We start from the raw sequence: 17,791 nt of genomic DNA, 5'->3' as shown, positions 1-17,791 counted from the left end.
TTTTATTTAAGGAAAAAAAAAAGTAAAGTAATGCAATACCATTGATTTCAAGGTGAGAAGGTGAGTGGAGTTGAACCAGTTTTTACCAAATCTGAATTTGTTTAGTCATTTGTTTCCCCCCTCTCACCAGCCATTGGTTATGAGGTGTACAGTGTCTTCCAATGCCTGAGCACAAAAAAGTTTTATCAGTATTCAACATGTCTTCACACAGGGCTCTTTCAGATGCTACCTCATCAAAATTAGTTTGTCATAGCCACTGTAAAAGTTTGTTAAAACAGAGTTGCTAAAAAATATGTGCAGCTATGATCAGTATGTTTTCTGTAATCAGAGCTAAATAGATGCAAGATTTTTGGAGAAGATGGTACATTAAGTTTGTAATTTAGATCTGTTCGGATCACATCAGATCATTTAAGTATTGCATGACAGCATACTACTATGTTTTGTAGTTATGACAGTATAAAAGCTTACAATATTCTCTTAAACTCTAATATTTAGAGTTTCATATAAGCAGTCAGCTTTTCATTTGTGTCAATGCAACCTACAAGAATGTACATGCTGCATACAGAAAGATTACCTTCATTCTTCTGCTTGAGAGAATTTAGGTAAGTTGTGTATGATATTTAAAAAGTAAGATTAGGACAAATGTGAACATACTAGCAAATTTTCTATAATAAGAACATAGCAGGCAAGTTACAGATGCCCCATGAGTGATTTATTAGTAGTAGTCTTTCTACCCTAAGCGATATTTGTAAATGTTAGATCTTGCATGGCAGCCACTAGATGTCAGAGTCTCAGTCTTCAGATGCCTCTCTCTTCTGTGTAGCATTAGGTAATAAATAATATTAAGCCAAATTATTACTTTTTGACTGCATCTTTCTGAAAGGACATTTGTGTACATAAATACAGGTATTTTGCAGAAGTCAACAGATTTAAAACCAGTATTGTGCTCTTTTTAATACATTTGACTTACCTCCTCTTTCTTCCCAAAACAAGCTATTTCTATAGATGTCCAGTAGGCATTGGACAGTGTGTAATATCTCGTAGCATCAAGTGCATTTATCTAGCCAAAAGCAACAGGATGCTTGTTACTCGCACAATTGCCATCTAAAATATATAGCTATAATATAACTGGCTACAAGTAGTTTAATCTATCGGTATGTGATGTAACTGAATAGTTTCATAGCGCTAGAGCTTGTGAAGCATTTCTTCATGCTGAGACCTCCTTCAAATCAACATAATGAGCCTTCTACCTTTTAAAATAAATAGAGCATAAAAAATTGCATGTGGGTTAAAGTTTTTTGCCTTGTAATCTGAGGAAGAAGGAAGGGGCTTAGCACAGTATTCAGTTTCTATATATACACACACTTATTCCCTTACTGTTAACCCTTCTTCCTGTGAGGATTCTTTGTGGAAAACATCTTCCAATAAAGGAAGACTGGGCAAAATATTTCAAAATAGGAGTTGCTCCTTAGCCAGCTTCCTAGATGTAGTACGTTTTTTCCTAGTCTTCTGCCAATTTGGAATCACGTATACATTTTACATTCCCATAAATAATAACATGGAGTAACACCTTCACACTTGAACTGTCATAAAAATAGATGCAAATAGACTGCTTTAAAATTATGAGTTCCTTCTGTATTTTAACAATTTGCTGCTATGCATAGTTCCACATTGCAGGGCACTGACCTGTTTCTAGGTAAGCTGGTACAGTGGTAGCACCTAGGCTGGTCAATTTATAATCATATATGGCACAAGTTCAAGCTGTTCGGTGCATACAGTGTCAATTCCTAGATACTCTGTATGTATTTTTAAACTTGGTGCCAAGTTGTTTGGTTTTCCATCCTGGAGTGTTTGGAACAGAGCCATAGGATTTGTACTTGCCAATTCTAAATTTAAGTGTAATTTATCGTGTATGTCATGCCAAGGAGAGCAAACCTGCAGGCATCTGCTCATTCAATGCACCTGAGAGATTTTACTGCTGAGTAAGCTGTACATGTGTAAATTTTGTGGCAATGGAAAAAGGAATAAATAGACTGACAAAGGATTGAAGTCAGTCATGTGAGGTGTCTGTATGGTTTTTGTCAGCTTTCAAAGCCTTGCAAAGGCTGGTGGGATTGGGGGGGGGGGTTGTGGGGTGTGTTTGTTTTCTGTTTTTTTCTTTAAATTCTTGCATTGTTATTCCATCAGTCAGCGGAGGGCAGGGATGGTGACTCATTAGTTTTTGATCAGTTATAATTGATGCCTGTTTTGCTCATTTGTGCCACCTTTAAACTTTGAAGAAGTTCCCTGTGTTCCACTGCAGTGCTGCATCCACTCCATGTACCTGCTAATGAACAAATTCTTCAGTTTGCGTCATTAGTTTGTACTGGCAACAAGGGGTGCAATTGAGGGCAAGTCTTACTCAGTCCTAGGCTCTGAGCTGTGCAGGAGAAGCAGCACACTTGGAAATCTGTGCAAAGATCTTCAGAGGTATGTATTAAACCATCCTTGATTCTCTTCCAAAAGTTTAAATCCAAATAAATTAAGTTATCCTCTGTACTTTCCCATCTGGCATCCCTCTCCAGTGGCTTCACCAGCTGCTGGCTTCTATGGTATCATGAGTCTCTTCCTTCCCCCATAAGAGCGGAACTGCTGATTCTGATACTTGAACCATGTCAAGCTCTTTTCAAGTGTCAGCACCTCTCAGTAGGTTCCCTCAGCTGTTGTCAACCAGCATCTGGCACACCAAAAGGTATAGCCCTTCTGAAAGGTGTAAACTGTAAGGTTTTTACAACCTTTTAAAAATGTATATATTCAGCAAAAGGTGGTTTGTGACCTTTGCAGTATATACGGTATGCTGGGTGGAATTGGGTGAGGATGACGCATCTCTAAAACAGGCTTTTTTGTTATGAATTGTTGACAAAAGGGGTCCTGCAACTGCAGCTACTTCTACAACCACATGCAGAAAATTCCATATTTCAGAGAAGTGGGTACAGTGTTCACCTGTTAAGGGCATTCAAGTTTTGACTGAGTATAATTATTGGGATATTTCCTCTCGTTGTTTATACTTAGCAAATTCTCAGGTGTTTTTTCTTGTGCCTCTTACAAGTAGTGAAATACTCTTATACCCTGTAGGATTTCCTGTCACAACACAGGCTTTCTGTCAAGACAGTAAAGAGCAAAGAAGTCTGTGTTGCCGTGTTTTTTCTTTTTTTTTTTTCTTCAATGAGGCAGTGGTGTAAAACTGTATGAAAATTATTCATCCCCAATATTAAAGAATTGAGTAAAACCTGTCTGTTTTTTTTTCCTGGATCTCAATGAGTGTGTTCTAGAATTAGTATTCTTTCCTAGAGGAATGATCCTGTGACTACAGTGAAACCCTTCACTACAGTAGTTACAAAGATGCAGGTGTGAGACAAGTCTGACACCCATCTGGTATCAACCCTGGTTTTCCAGGGTATGTCTCTGAATCCTTTGGATGAGTGAACTTGGAACCAAGACCATTCCTCTGCTGAGTGTTTTTAAATAGCAGGAGCATCACTCAGTCATGGATTAAATACTTGGGGTGTAGTAGTATTTAAAATGCTGAAGGGCTTGTGTTGACAGAGCAGAATCGGCCCATGTTCATTTATTCATGAAAATAACAGCTCCTTTACGGCCCGTGAGCCCTCCCATGGGTGGTGAAGATCATTCATTCGCACCCACTGACGTGGAGGAGGCAGAGATGGAGCCACATTGGCTGAGGGTCTGCTTTTGTCTTCTCAAATAGGGTGAAAATACAGCATCTTACCAAGACAAAGAAGCCTTCTCTATCCTGGCTTTTAGAAAGCTGAAGAGGGACTTTTTATAAGAGCAAGTAGTGATATAAGGGGGAATGGCTTTAAACTGGAAGAGGGGGGATTTAGATTAGATATTAGGAAGATGTTCTTTACTGTGAGGGTGGTGAGGCACTGCCTTAGGTTGCCCAGAGCAGCTGTGGCTGCCCCATCCCTTGCAGTGTTCCAGGTCAGGTTGGACGGGGCTTTGAGCAACCTGATCAAGCAGAAGGTGTCCCTGTCCATGGGTTGAAACTGGGTAATCTTTAAGGTCCCTTCCAACCCAAACCGTTCTATGACATGATTCTATGATGCCTATTCTTTTTTTTTTTTTCTGGGTTCTCCCTATCTGGTGGTATCTGAACCGATGAGAGGACACCAAAGCTGTGTTTTTATCTGATTTAACATTTACCAAACATTTTTTGCCAGCCCTACTTGTTTGTTTATTTGTTTTTCCTATTATGAATAACTATGGTAAGTGAATACTTACTGATCTTAATAGAGTTACTGTATTTTGGCTGTGTTTAAGACATGCAAGTATGTTATTTTACAGATAATTGTCTCCTTTGGGGCGAGTAGGGGTAGATACAGTGTGCCTAACCTACCTCTGCCCAGAAAGCTCATAGTGACCTGAACTACCACATGAAAAAGAGATCATGTGCAATTAAATTAAAAAAAAAAGCTAAATTCTTTGTTGCATGTTCTGTTTGGCAGGGTTGAAAACTAGGACTTCTCTGAAATTTCCTCTGGGTTTTCATTATAGCCATATTTCCAAAGCCAAACATTTTACTCCTAATTTGGGCTGTGTTTCAAGCAGCCAAGTGTGCGTGCAGCAGGGTAAAGTCCACTGGAGGCAAAAGGGCAGTGCAACTGCCAGCCACATTCAGAAGGAAGAGATAAATGGAAAACTAAGAATAGCTTTGCCCATTTTCAGGAAGGAACCTTCCATCTGATGAGGCCCTTGCTACCTCTCTACAGTGCCTCAGCAGGTGTTTTCTCCTGTCCTTGCTTTGCAAATTCCAATTCCCATAAGCTTCCAAATTGTAATGCTCTGTAGAAATAGAGAAGGGGTGGATGCCACAGAAGGGTGCATGGGCCTGTAAAGGAGACATCAACATTGGTGCTTCTGCCTGGTGTGGTTTTTGTGAGCTGCCTTGGCCTTAGTTGCCCATTTTGAGTGTTTGCTTTCAGACATGCAGAACCAAAGGTAACTGACAGCACAGAGGTGACACTAAGATTACCTCTGTGTTGCTTCACTGCCATGGTGCGGGAGGTGATGCCTGTTCCCACAGCCACACAGGGCAGAGGGGCTGACATCCTCACTGCTCATGCCAAGCTATCTCGCTGTCCTGGCCACAGCCCCACTGTAGAACGCTTGGCCCTGCATTTCCTCTGGTTCCTACATAATGCCCCTGGTATCCTAAGGCATAACTGCCCATTTTTTATTTTTTTTTTTTTTGCCTTTTCTGTGCAGAATTGTTCTTTCCTAGCAGTGAAGAGACTCTCAGAGACCTCTTCTCAATACTCAGCATTTCCACTACCCAAGCTGTGGTCTTTAAAATGAGAGCGTACTAACAGAGGCTGCTTTCACCACGTTGGCACCTTGCTTCTTACAGTATAGAATAGGAATAGTGAGTCTTATCTGTGTTCTGAAACTGCACTGAGGTTTCTTGTGAAGTACAGTGATATTTCTACACATCAATAACTGAGTCCGTGATTAACTACTTAGTGCTCTGGGTGATAGGAGGATGATGCATCCTTTACACTGCTGGCTTTTTCCATCTAAATGGCAATCATCAGTACTGCTTTCTGGAAAACAAAGAAAAACAAGGACCTTTCCCAAGTTATTCTTTATCAAAATTACAGTCAAGCCAATCAAAGCTTTCTGTTTATCTACCTAAGTTTATGTTTACATTTGTATTTCTGTCCCTATCTTTAAAGTAGTAGTAATTTGTGAGTCTTTTAAGACAGCATGGATGGTGACTCAGAAGCACTATCTGAGTCAGTCTCAGCAGACTCCTTGAAGGAAGATATTGAGCCTACACAGAGAAGTATTTGTGGGCAAAACACATTTAAAAAGCTGCAAGACTGCAGATCCCCTTCTTGCAGTGCATGGCAGAAGCACAGAAAAAAAATGGCAGTAACAGAGTGAAGCGCATAATTGCACAAGTATCCAGTTTGAAAGGATAGTACCAATAAAGCTTGGTTCTTACAAAGTAAGATTTCTTCATACGTGAAGTTTCTTAGACTCAGAGGATGCCATTTAAATACATCTTTCAGATAGTTTCCTTCCAGATTTCAAATGTGGGCTGCACCTTAGGAAAAAGTCACTCTTTGCCAGGGAGTAAAAGGGGTGGGACAGAAGCTGATGTTTTGCTTGGTGTTTATCCACGAGTGAATTAGCAAAACATTCTTGTCCTAGGTGGAAGAGAGCAAGAGAGCTGTTCACAGGGTATCGCCATAAGGCACAATTAAAAATGGGAGAGGTTGTCTGCATTTGCCTAGATTTCTTCCAGCCTGACCCCCTCATTCAAGTGTTTACAGTTTGGGAACTCCTGTTTTCCACAGGTTTTCCTTCTGACTGGTCCCTGAAAGGGAGCCTGACTCCAGCATATCAGAAAAGGGAAGGGAAATACTAATTTACAAGTTATTAAATAAATGAACAACCCTGTGGAGGCATCTGTTTTTCTGGGTGTAGAGTTACTTATGCTGGGTAGGGCTAAGGATTTCCTGGCTTGCTTTACACTGGGGTGCAGAAACAATTTTGTGCTTCGCTTTGTAGGTCCACTCTTGTGGTTGCATTGAACAAAGCCCCTGAAAAATCCCTGGGTTATGAAATATTTCCTCTCCGTCGGGTCCCGGACAAGAGATGGCATCTGCAGTGCCAGAAAAGGAAATCCTTGCCTTATAGAGCGTGCTCTCGGTGTGACACAATGGCTGATATAAAGTGTTGGGGGAGCTGAGCTGAAGGCAAAGGAACAAAGGAAGATTGAGATTCGGTGGCTCTCTCAGACAAAAGGAAAGCAGAAAGTGTCTCAGGATGGATAAATTTAAGGCTGCGCTTGTGCTGGCAGGGGTTGGGGATGCTCTTGGTTACCGCAATTTCTCCCGAGAAAACAATGCTTTAGGTGCAAAAATCCAGCAGGAGCTGAAGGAAATTGGAGGGCTTGAGAACCTGGTGCTCTCTCCTGACAAGTGGCCAGTAAGTGACAATACGTTCATGCACATGGCTACAGCAGAGGCTGTCATCACAGGTAGGTACGACAGGACTAACAAATGCAGTCTGGAAAGGAGCAAAACTCTCTAGCTGCTGCTTTTATTAGTTATTCTAAGCCTGAGTCTGGGGAAGTCATGAGAAAGTGTGTCAGAAATGCTGCTTATGTGAATGATAATGTGTATTAGCTTCTCTCCTGTATGAGCATAATCCATGACTGTCACCCAAACTGGAGAGTTTTGATTTCTTGAGTGTGGAGGAGTTCTCCTTATATTTTTTCCAAAGTTTATATACTTGGTTGAAGCTCAAAGACTGAAATATCACATGTCCAACATAACAAAAATAATTGCTAAGTAGATTATCTGTATGCTGGAATACACTGGGGAATAATATAACCACTAGAGATTGTTCCATAAAAGATAAGAGCTCTTCTGAGTGAATTTTAGCATGTTTGTGTCCAGAACTCCAGGCTGGAGTGGAGTCCTTTAATACCTCTTTCAGGCTGAAATCACTAGTGCTGTCTCCTTTTTGCTGCCCCTTGGGCAAAGGGTTGCCCTGCAAGACCAGAAAAGGAACAAACTGCTTTATAAGGAGAGTTCTGTGTCTTTAGTAAAAAAAAATATTCTAACATATTATGTTTATAACAAAGTCTGAATAGTGGAAGTTATTACTGCATGTCTTCTAAAATCACGAGAGTTTGAGAGAGAACAGTTGTTTTTTTTTAAGGTAGTAATAGTCTTTTGTAAGATATCACAATATTTGTATCAACAATTTAACCCATCCAACTAGAGCTTTCTGAGACTAGATCATCATCAAAAGTACACCAGAAGACAGTGACCATTCAGCAGTATTTTGTCTCTTCAGAATTAATCCATTTTTTGATATCTGTAAAGATATTCCTGATTTTTCCTAAAACATGTAACTCTGGGTAACTAACAGAAGCAGAAGCTCACAATGCAGCTAAGTATCCTTCACGTCAATGAAATTTCCCTTGTGCTTCTGTTTCACCCTTTTATCTGCCTGCTTCCAATCAGCTCTAAATTTAGTACACACAGATCAGTCGAAGAGTGTGTTGTACACTTCATACTTGGCTATTAGCTAGCCAATGGTTTAAGGGGTAGCTAATACTCTAAAGATAAGGGCAAGATGTCAGCCTATCAAGGAAAAAGATGACTAACATATGTCTGAATATAGGCTATGATTAAATACATATAATATTTTTCTTGCTTATTGAACTTTCTAAAACCATAACTTCTGGGTAATCAAGCCAGTTAGACTGACAATGAAACAATAAATCTCACTCCTTAAATATAGCAGGAGCACTGTGTCTCTAAAGAAAAAGTCTCAGCTATAATTTCCATCAGCTGTGTTTATTCTACACTCCCATTTCTTTGGCCTGATCAAACAAGCTTTTTAGAAAGGTGCTTTTATGGGCTGGTAAGAAAGCTGTAAGCTGGAGTGGGGGATTTTAATAAGAAATCTTCATTTCATAGTAACATTGGTGGACAGGGAAAAGCGAGTCTTCCTCTAAGCTTCCCACAGGGGAAACAGACCCACTCCTGCCTGCAGCCCTGTCTTCTCCTGGCAAGGGGAACACAAAAAAGCCATGGGGTTTGCCCATGGCACAGCCTACATGCCAAATCACCTAAGTCAACAGAGGTGAAGCTAAAGAAGGTGAATGTGGGTCTGTGAGGGGCCCTGCCTTCCCCATGCAGCGGGGAGCCCTCTCTGCTGTGGAGACTGAGATTTTAAAGAATATATCGGATGTCTGCGACACTACCAGCAGCCAAGCATGATGCAGAGATTTGTGTTAAGGATGAAAGCAGTTCTCACCTGGGGAGATGATTTTGGTCGACGCTTTGCTGCTTGCAGGGAGAACGTCCCAGGAAGGCCGTGGCCAGAAGCAGTGGGGGCTATGGGCGCTGCTGCAGACTGAGCTGGCGCTCCCCAAATCCACCATGTGCACTGACTGAAAAATTTACCCTATAATGACAGATAAACGCAATGTCTGCTTCCAGCAGGAATCTGTCCCGTAAGAGAGGAATGAGAACAGCATCTTAAAACCCAGGGGAAATATTCCTCTAACAAGAAAAATCTGAATTATGGGTAACAAAAAATAAGGGCGCTTTTCTAAAGAAAGAACCTGTCCTATTGACTTGATGGCTGAGAGAACACCCTGGATCCAGGTGCAGGAACAGTGGTCAGCTTGGGCAGCCCGAAGGTGCTGGACCACAGGAACGCTGGCTCTGGCTCTGACTCTTCTGCAGAAGCTGCTGAGCCATAAATCCTGCTCCTGGCTCACATCCGGATAAACAGACACCCAATTCCTAAATGTGGAGAGAGTCGGCAGCTTGAAAGTATCTTGTTCCTTTAGGATTGTATGTGGGGTGGCCAACATAACTGGCGTGTTATTTTTTATGTGAAAGGAAAGGAACCTTGGTTTTACCCTGCATCTTCTTTATTTGCCTGTCTGAATAACCATTACTTTAGTGTGGCTCTGGCTTGCAGGGCTCCAGATTTTCTCTTAAATTAGGCCTCTCCTGTGGATTTCAAGAAATCACCATCTTTAACGAAATGAAGGTATTCTTAGAAGAATTTCCCCTGCTGTGTCATTCAATCTCTGCATCAAACCAAGTGTTAAATGGAGTTTGTCTGAGTATGCAGAATGATGTACAGATGAACAAATGGACAAATCCCAATGGCCTCCTCAGTTCCCACTGATTGCACAACTGTAATAGGTGCCAGTGGAAGCAAGAGCCATGGGCAGGGCTCTTCAAGCCCAACAACATGCAAGAGCAGCTGAGAGAAGCAGCAATACTGAAGAGACTTCCCCCTGTGTGTTTAACAGGAGGAAGGCTCATCCTTAGGCAAGCCTGTAAGCCTTGGTAAAACTAAGCAGTAAACAGATATTTTTAGTAAACTTATTCCAGAAAGAAATGTATCTGCTGGAAATACTACAGACTGTAGGGATTCTCTACCCTTACTGATCTTTACATTCATTTTTATGAAAGCTCACCCTTCTGGCTACTGACACAAAATATTGTGATGCCTGCATGGAAGACATACAAATTTTAGACAAAATAAATGCAGGTTAAAAAATAAGGTCACTGATTTGCTCTTGTGTTTGATCCCACGCCTCTTAATAAAACCAGTGATAGTTTAAGAAAGGCTTTCTTGTTTAAGTTGCATTCACATCTGTAAATAACGGCAAAGGCACCAGCCGAGCCAGGCACAGCTGGCTTCTTGTGCACACCCAGTCCCCACAGCAGCCACACACTCACCTTAAACACCTCTGCAGATACTTCATACCATGGAGCCTAAATAAAGCTCCTGAGCACCTACTGCTGACAAACAGAATTGCCTTCATCTTTCCAATTAAAGGAATTAAAAGTGGAAAAGAATGCAGGAAAAGATGAGAGCAGAGAGACAAGACTGTTCTCCCTCCAGCCCACTCTCAAGGTGTGTAAACACGTGTTGACAGTGGTACCAGAAACATAATTCAGTGTATTGGAAGTAGAAACAGGAACATTTCTTAAATGCATAGTGAACTTGCTGGCTTTCTGTGCTCTCTTGCATTTCTGCCTTCCAGTAGCAACCTTCTCTTCCTATCTCTGAGCAGAGTACCGGAGTTTAGAAGACCTGTACCGGGAGCTGGTGAAACGCTACTTGGATGCTATCGATAAGCTCTCGGGGAGGCGGCCAGACCCTGCTACCATTGAAGGCTGCAGGGAATTAAAACCAGACAACCACCTCCTCGCTTGGCACACACCGTTCAATGAAAAGGGTATGGTATCATTTCCATTTATAGATCATGACTTGAATAATGCATGCTTTTGGTGTTTGTGGCTGTATGGAAATTGTTTCCTTTTTCCCCCCTTACATCAAAGGCCACTACCTCTGAAATGTTTCCATGCTTGCCTAAGGATGGCAAGAGATCTGCCAGGAATTCCTTCTGTAGGGCACTATGTCCTCTCATAAATGAACCCTTCCCACTATAACATCTATTTAAAGAGACTTCGGGCTTGGCTTTGTTTCTTGGGGTCCAGATCTTTGACCTTCAGTTTAATGGTTATTTTAAGAAATATTTTCTGTCAGTTCTGGTTTAAACATTTGTAGTCTTGCATCTTTTCAGTGACGGCAGATCTGAAACAAAAAGCCAAAGCTGAAAATTGTTCTAAGCATCAATTCATTCACTGGAGAGAAAACAGAGACTTTTCTCCAAGTGGATGCCCCACTAATAACTATAACTGTTCTACTTAAAATCCCTAATATTAATTCCTAGCCCTGTTTCCTTACCTCTGACCCTCTCATTCTTTCTCTTTACAACAATTTCATTTTAGGATGAATTGAATTCCTACTACAAGTTAAATAACATGCATGCATCTATGTGCACATGCAAATGCATATACCCATACAGTACCATTAATCTTGAAAGCCTGTGGAGACACTGCATCATCAGAGGAGGTAGACCTAGGCAGCCACAAGATGATGGCAGTGTCACATAGATGTTGTGCTGTGTTGGTGTGACACTCTACCACCACAGTACGTATTGGCATCACTCAACAACATTGCATGTTGATTCAACATCGTGGCAAAGACCCTGTGGCACAATGCCATGGCTATTTCTGGGTCTCTACAGTCAGTTGTCTTGGGCACAAAAAGCATCCCTCACTCAGCCTCCCACTTTTCACAGCAGCTCTTGGGAGGGAAAAGGATCCCCTCCCCACGTATTCTGCCCACCCTGCTATCAGCCAGGTAGATCTGAGAAAGTGCTCCTTCACCAGTCATCATGCTTTCTGATTGACAGCGAGTAACATCTTGTCAAATAGTTGTAGGAGCTGCTGCTGGTCCTAGGCAGCTTTTGACACCTCCAGCAGTGGAGAATGGCTGTTCTGTGGCCCATTGCTTTGTAAGAGCTATGTCTCTTCATTTAGCCTTCCTCCTCCCCAGCTTTTTGTGATGAACTATTTGTTTCTGGGACACTCTGGGCTAGAAGGATCTAAATGAACTCCTGCCTTGAGACCCAGCATCTAAAGCCCACCTTCTCCCTCTGGTCTGACAAATATCATCCTGAACATCTCAAGAAGCCTTTTTTCCACCATGACAGCAAAGGAACCAGTGACCTGAGGTGGGGACCTCCTGTGGCACCTGACACTGCTATGGACGTAATTAGCTTTTTAATTGAATTTTCATAAATTTCTTCTCAAGGCAAAAACATTCCATGGGCATTGAATGCCTCACAGTTAGATGGTATTTGGATGAGCTGGAACCAAAATGCTGTTTTCCTGTGGTCATTCTCTCTTATCTCATTTCTAGCAAGAATTCATATGCCAGCGTTCATGGACTAGTGAAATCTTTGCTTAGGTAATTTTGAATGGCTTATATGATGCTCCTCTGCTCACATCCTTGTGGGTGTAGTCAGCACACTGAGTTCTCAAGTCAAACTGTCCTGTGTGTCTCTGCCATCTCATGTTGTGCTCATTGCCACACTCATTGCAGAGCTATCCAGAATTATGTTAAAGCCTGGTAAGATTCCTGCAGCTGCCAGAAGACCTGCCCAAGGCTGTCCACCTTCCATCTTAAGAGCTTGTTTCTAATTTATGATGTTGATAAGTTCAAGTGTAAAATTTTCACTACCGTTTGTCTCTTTTTCTGTCAGCATTTGTTTAAAGTTTCAATGCAGATGAATGCTGTTTCTGAGACATGGTAAAGAGATTTTTTTCCATTGACAAAGCCTCAAATTGTTCAGAAGAGAATTGCTGATGTGTGAGAGCTGGAACTGAAATCTGGGTGAGATGGTACCCCTTGAGCTAGAGATGCGCCTTCAGAGCCATCATGAAAGGCCAGTCAGATGGCAGGATGGGTCTACCCTGAACTGTGTGTATTGCAGGCTGAGGCTGCAGCATCTAAGCAGGTCTTTATTTGCACCTACTGGAGCAGCTGCTGGGCTTCCTAGTAGCACGTGAGAATGGTGCCTTTTTGGTGGTGGCATTGGTAGAGAACCATGGGGAAAAAGTGTGGGTTAAAAGTGCAGAAGGCTGGGGAACAAAAATGAAGAGAAGGGTAAGCCGCAGACAGACAGGACATAAAGGTACCAGGCTTTAAGTTCTCATGCAGAAAGGTCTGTAGTCAGAAAAGACACCCTTTTCAGGGCTTAGAAGCCATCAGATTCTTGGCAACCTGATCTGAGTTGAAGATGTCCCTGCTCGTTGCAGGGGGGCTGGATAGATGAGCTTTGAAGGTCTCTTCCAAACCAAACTATTCTATATGATTCTATGATGTTTGTTATTCCACAGATGTAGAGTGAAGAGAAGCACACTGAGGTGTTACAGACTAAAAGAGATTAATCTAGTGCATGAATGAAAATTATGTAATTAGGAAATGTCAACACAGCTTTTGTGACAATAAGTCACACCTCAGAATCCTATTAGAAAGCTTATGAAGTAGCAAATAAACAGGAGGAAAAAGGAGACACTGTGAAGATGGTTTGTTAGGATTTCCAAAAGACTCTCAACAAGGTCCCTCACCAAAGGCACTAAGTGATGAGGCACTAAGTTGGTACAGGATGGTGGAAAGGTTCTCCTAAGGACAGACAACCAGTTAAAAGACAGAAAATGAAGAGCTGGAGATTGCAGTCTGCCTCCCCCATAGAGAAGGAGGAACCTGTGCTGGAGCTCTGTGTTCAACGTGTCCACAAAGTATCCAGAAATGCAAGAGTATAGTGGGTTGGCAAAATCAAATTTCATGTGATGCAGATCCGTGGAAGATGCTCATAGGGAGGAATAACTGTGCGGCACTAGCAGAACCAAATGCAAAGCAGGTGAATGAAAAGTCATAAAGGAAGGATGGAACCTAATTTTATATACATAGTTGCAGTTGCTGCTTCAGTTACTATGCAGGGAAGGGATGAAAGGATCGTGGAGCTACAGTAGTTATACAAGAACGTTGCTTTAGTGCTCAGTAAGAGCCAGAAGGCAAATAGATGCTTAGAAGTGACTGGGAAAGGAACACACAGCGAAACACAAAATATGTTTACACCACTGTATAAATCCATAGCTGCTGTTCTTGATTACTGTATATAATCTTGTCCCTCCCTCCAAAAGTATGTAAGAGAACTGGAAAGAATATAAGGATTTATGGTTTGATCAGTAAAAAACTGCTTCCATAGGCTGTGATGTCTGAGACAGTATGATACAGATCTTTAAAGTGATAGATAATGTGGGCAACATGAGTAGGAACAGAGAAAGCCCACTGTCTCCTTCAGCACAAGAATTAGGGACTTCAAATGAAACTGGCAGGTCATGAGCTTAAAGCAAGCAAAAGGAAGGACTTCTCCACACAACACCAGGTTAAGCTGCACAACCATTTTCCAATGCCAATTTGCAGATGTTACAGTTCATGAAAGGGTTCGTGTTACAGTTCAAAAAAGGGCCGGACAAACTCACCCAAGGGAAATCCTTCAAAGGTTATTGAGCAGAAAGACCAACAGCCTTCTGGATCAGGGAGGCAAATTGTCAGCATCAGTATAAAGGGTTAGTTTCATCATGCTGTCATCATCCTCTCCCTTGGCCACTGTCAGACATGGTAAATTAGGCTAACCTTTGGTCTGACTGTGGAGGACAATCCTTATGTTCTTACACACATCTCACCTGTTGCTTGAACTAGTCTCACTGTCCCTTACTTCATCGATTCAAATGGTAGATACTGAGACATGGGAGCTAACAGCTGCTACTCACCTGAAGCCCTGTCTAGGCTTAATGTTACTGCATGTGATGATATTTTTCATTACTGAGTTTGCTTGTCTGCAGAGGGTTCTAATATGACTTCCTACACTGAGAAAACACAATGAGTTTGTAAATGCAAGCTCCTTCAGACCAGCAGTCAGATTACTGTAGTGCATCACCCACTTCAGATATACTACGAGATAGTATTTAATTAGCAGCTCTGTATCGCACCACATCTTTTCCTCCTGGATAACCAGCATGGATTATGTCCTTTGGAGGAACCAGGACTGCATAGTGAAGAAGACCCAATGCTCTGTGGCAGCAGAGCATGGCGGTGGTTTAATGAAGACTTGGTCTTGCAAGCAGGGGAAGATATGTTCTCCTAGTTAAGCTAACTGGTGCTCTGGAAAACTGGGATTCTTTCTTAACTCTTCCTTGTTATTTCTGTGTGATATGTGGGATAAGCAGACAGTTTGATCTGTTCCTGTCTCCTTATAACCAGGTGCTACAGCTGCAGCATATGTGAGCTACAGGAGCAAACACATAATTTGCTGAACAAAAATACAGCCTTTTCTTCAGGAGCAGTGGCCAAAAGTGCTCTGGAGATGGCCCTTTTCACTGTTATCAGGAAGGCTAGTGAGGGATGAGGATGCAGGGCTTGCAGGGAATAAAATGGCATTTTGCAAAGCCTTTCATGGCACAGTTATCAGGTGTTTGGCCTTTTGGAAGAGTTATTGGACACAAAATTTGCACATTAGACTCTGAGGAGAAAGGGAAGAAATGTCTTCAGCTAAACTAATTGGATCATCTACCCAGGGTGCTCACTCAGGACAGCTGCTCTCCAGGGAGAAGAGCTCTTCCCTCAAGAGAGAAATTCTGGTCCTAGTTGGTTTGTATTGCACCTGGAGATCGGTGTCTTATATTAGATTGGTTCAGGCTTTATTTTGGCTTGAAGTAATGCTTCCTGACACCACCACTAAAATACTTCGATCATATTCATCATCTTAGGACATCTGAGCTGGAGTCACTTGGGATGATACTCAACAGCAAGCAGTGCTCCAAGAGAGCTGCTGGTGTTGTGCACCCATAGCAGGTATAGCCCAGGAGAGCAGCTAAGGTGTCTTCTCAAGATAGGTGACTAAAAGCCCTGACTCTGGCTCTTTGGTATCTGTTGCTTCAATTCACTCTGGCCCATGAATTGTTCCCACTATGCCCTCATACTGGCAAATGGAGATACAGCCTTTCTCCATGCTGCCTATCTGGGAAAGACTATGCTCCTAACACGGGTTCCACCCAGGCTAAAATTAGGAGGCATAAATATGCCCCTTATCTTCCAGGGACCAAGTAGAGAAATGCTGATTGGTCTCAGCTATATCCAAGGTCACTGGGAAGTGTGATTGAGCAAAGACAGTTCTGAAAAATGCCAAGTACTTTGAAAAATCGAACCCTATCCATCTCAGGGTGGGGGCCTGCAACCAGTTAATGCTTTTTTGGGTATTGGCTTGGTAGCTGCAAAGAGGAGATAACCACTTCACTGGTGCCTTGTGAAGATAAGCTCATTAAAACTTTATTGTGATAAGTACTGCAAAGAAACTCATTAGCAAATTTAACTCTCTAGTCAATTAAATGTTTGAAAGTTCAACACCTGAGATCATGCACTGAATGCTGAGGATTAAAAGAAATTCTGAATTAGCTATTCAATAAATAAACTCTGTGCTGCACAAGGCAGAAATTCTGAAGACCAAGCTTAGTAAGTGCAGGCTATAGCCTAATGAGTGTGTACACTAAATTCAATTTGCATGGAAAACTTCCATTCTGTCATTGCCTGACTTTGAAGGAGTTGGCTCCAGCTTTTAATTTCTTTTAGTTTTGGACACACTATTTTTGTACATAGCAGAAACAATTTTGTGAACTACCTGTGGGGCTCTCTAGGCTGAAACATGAATTAAAATTGTAAGATCAGCTGTGATAGTCATACAAAGAGTTTTAATTGCCTGCTTTCAGCATGAAGACTACTAAAATAAGGGCGTAGTAAAAGTGTATCTGTTTCTCAAACTTCTGTTTCTAGTGCTGGCATCTGGAGAAAGCAAAAGAAGCAGTGTCAGCCACGAAAGAGTAAAGATGGCATGAGAGTTTGAATCAAGCAAGCAATGTGGACAAGAGAACACACTGCTTTCTGAACCCACTACGCTCTTTGTAGCACCTGAGAATATTGGAATACCCCTGTAAAACCAGAATGACTGTGTAGAAGCAAAATTCCTTGCAAAAAACTTTCAAAACTTTAAACTCATTTCCCATGCCTGAGGAGTTCCCACACATGACTTGAATAAATAAAATGTGCTTGTTTCACATTCTACCAGCATATTTGTGTATTATTAGTCTCCTTTTAAATGCTTGGCATTATCTTTTTATTTTAGGTTCTGGATTTGGAGCATCCACAAAAGCCATGTGTTTAGGGATGCGGTACTGGCAGCCAGAAAAGTTGGAGTTCCTTATTGAAGTGAGCATTGAATGCGGACGAATGACTCATAACCATCCTACAGGTATGATCCACTGATTTACCAGCTGAAGCCCCTAAGGCTGCTTGTTGCTTCTGCAGGGACTACCAGGGCCCTGCGATTTCACCTGGTTAAGCCTCTTCTGCTTTGCAGACTTCAATGCCTCCATTTGAATTTTGGACAACATATAAATGTACATATTACTTCTATCAGCTTATATATTTGTGTGTATATTATGCAGAGAACAACCTCAGGTGTTGGAGCTTTCCCTCCTAAAAATCCCAACAACCAAACACAACCTGTCTTGTCCAGACCATACTCATATCACTTGCCTTGATCTAAATTTAGAACTCACGTACATCTAGATGACTCCCTGTTATCATGCAAGTTTATGGTTCAAAGGATAACAACATTTTCCTCTTGATAGGGTTTGTCTTATCCAATCACCGTAGGTAAAGGTAGAAAACCCCCAGAAAAACTAACTCCTCGTATTTCAAAACACAGGATGAAATATTCTCTAAACAAAACACAAACAAATAGATTTAATGTTGTTCTGAATAT

The 17,791-nt window shown here is 41.7% G+C and overlaps 1 protein-coding gene across 4 annotated transcripts in view; it reads left to right on the top strand.

The window, feature by feature from the left end:
* Nucleotides 1-4,126: 4,126 nt before the first annotated feature.
* The window catches only part of ADPRHL1 (ADP-ribosylhydrolase like 1), a 35,002-nt gene continuing 21,337 nt past the window's right edge, over nucleotides 4,127-17,791 (top strand). The window contains exons 1-3 of one of the 4 annotated variants that reach the window (XM_062607028.1): nucleotides 4,127-7,048; nucleotides 10,628-10,792; nucleotides 17,150-17,275. In XM_062607028.1, coding sequence (XP_062463012.1) covers nucleotides 6,835-7,048; nucleotides 10,628-10,792; nucleotides 17,150-17,275 — 505 coding nt within the window. In that variant the 5' untranslated portion in view covers nucleotides 4,127-6,834. The remainder of the gene's footprint in view (nucleotides 7,049-10,627; nucleotides 10,793-17,149; nucleotides 17,276-17,791) is intronic. The other 3 variants (XM_062607029.1, XM_062607030.1, XM_062607031.1) reach the window with 3 other exon arrangements.

Source organism: Pezoporus occidentalis, unplaced genomic scaffold, assembly GCF_034315485.1.
Source record: "Pezoporus occidentalis ecotype Australia unplaced genomic scaffold, CSIRO_AGI_Poc_V1 ctg99, whole genome shotgun sequence".
Lineage (NCBI taxonomy): Eukaryota > Metazoa > Chordata > Aves > Psittaciformes > Psittacidae > Pezoporus > Pezoporus occidentalis.
This window is presented reverse-complemented; position numbering and strand designations above follow the sequence as displayed.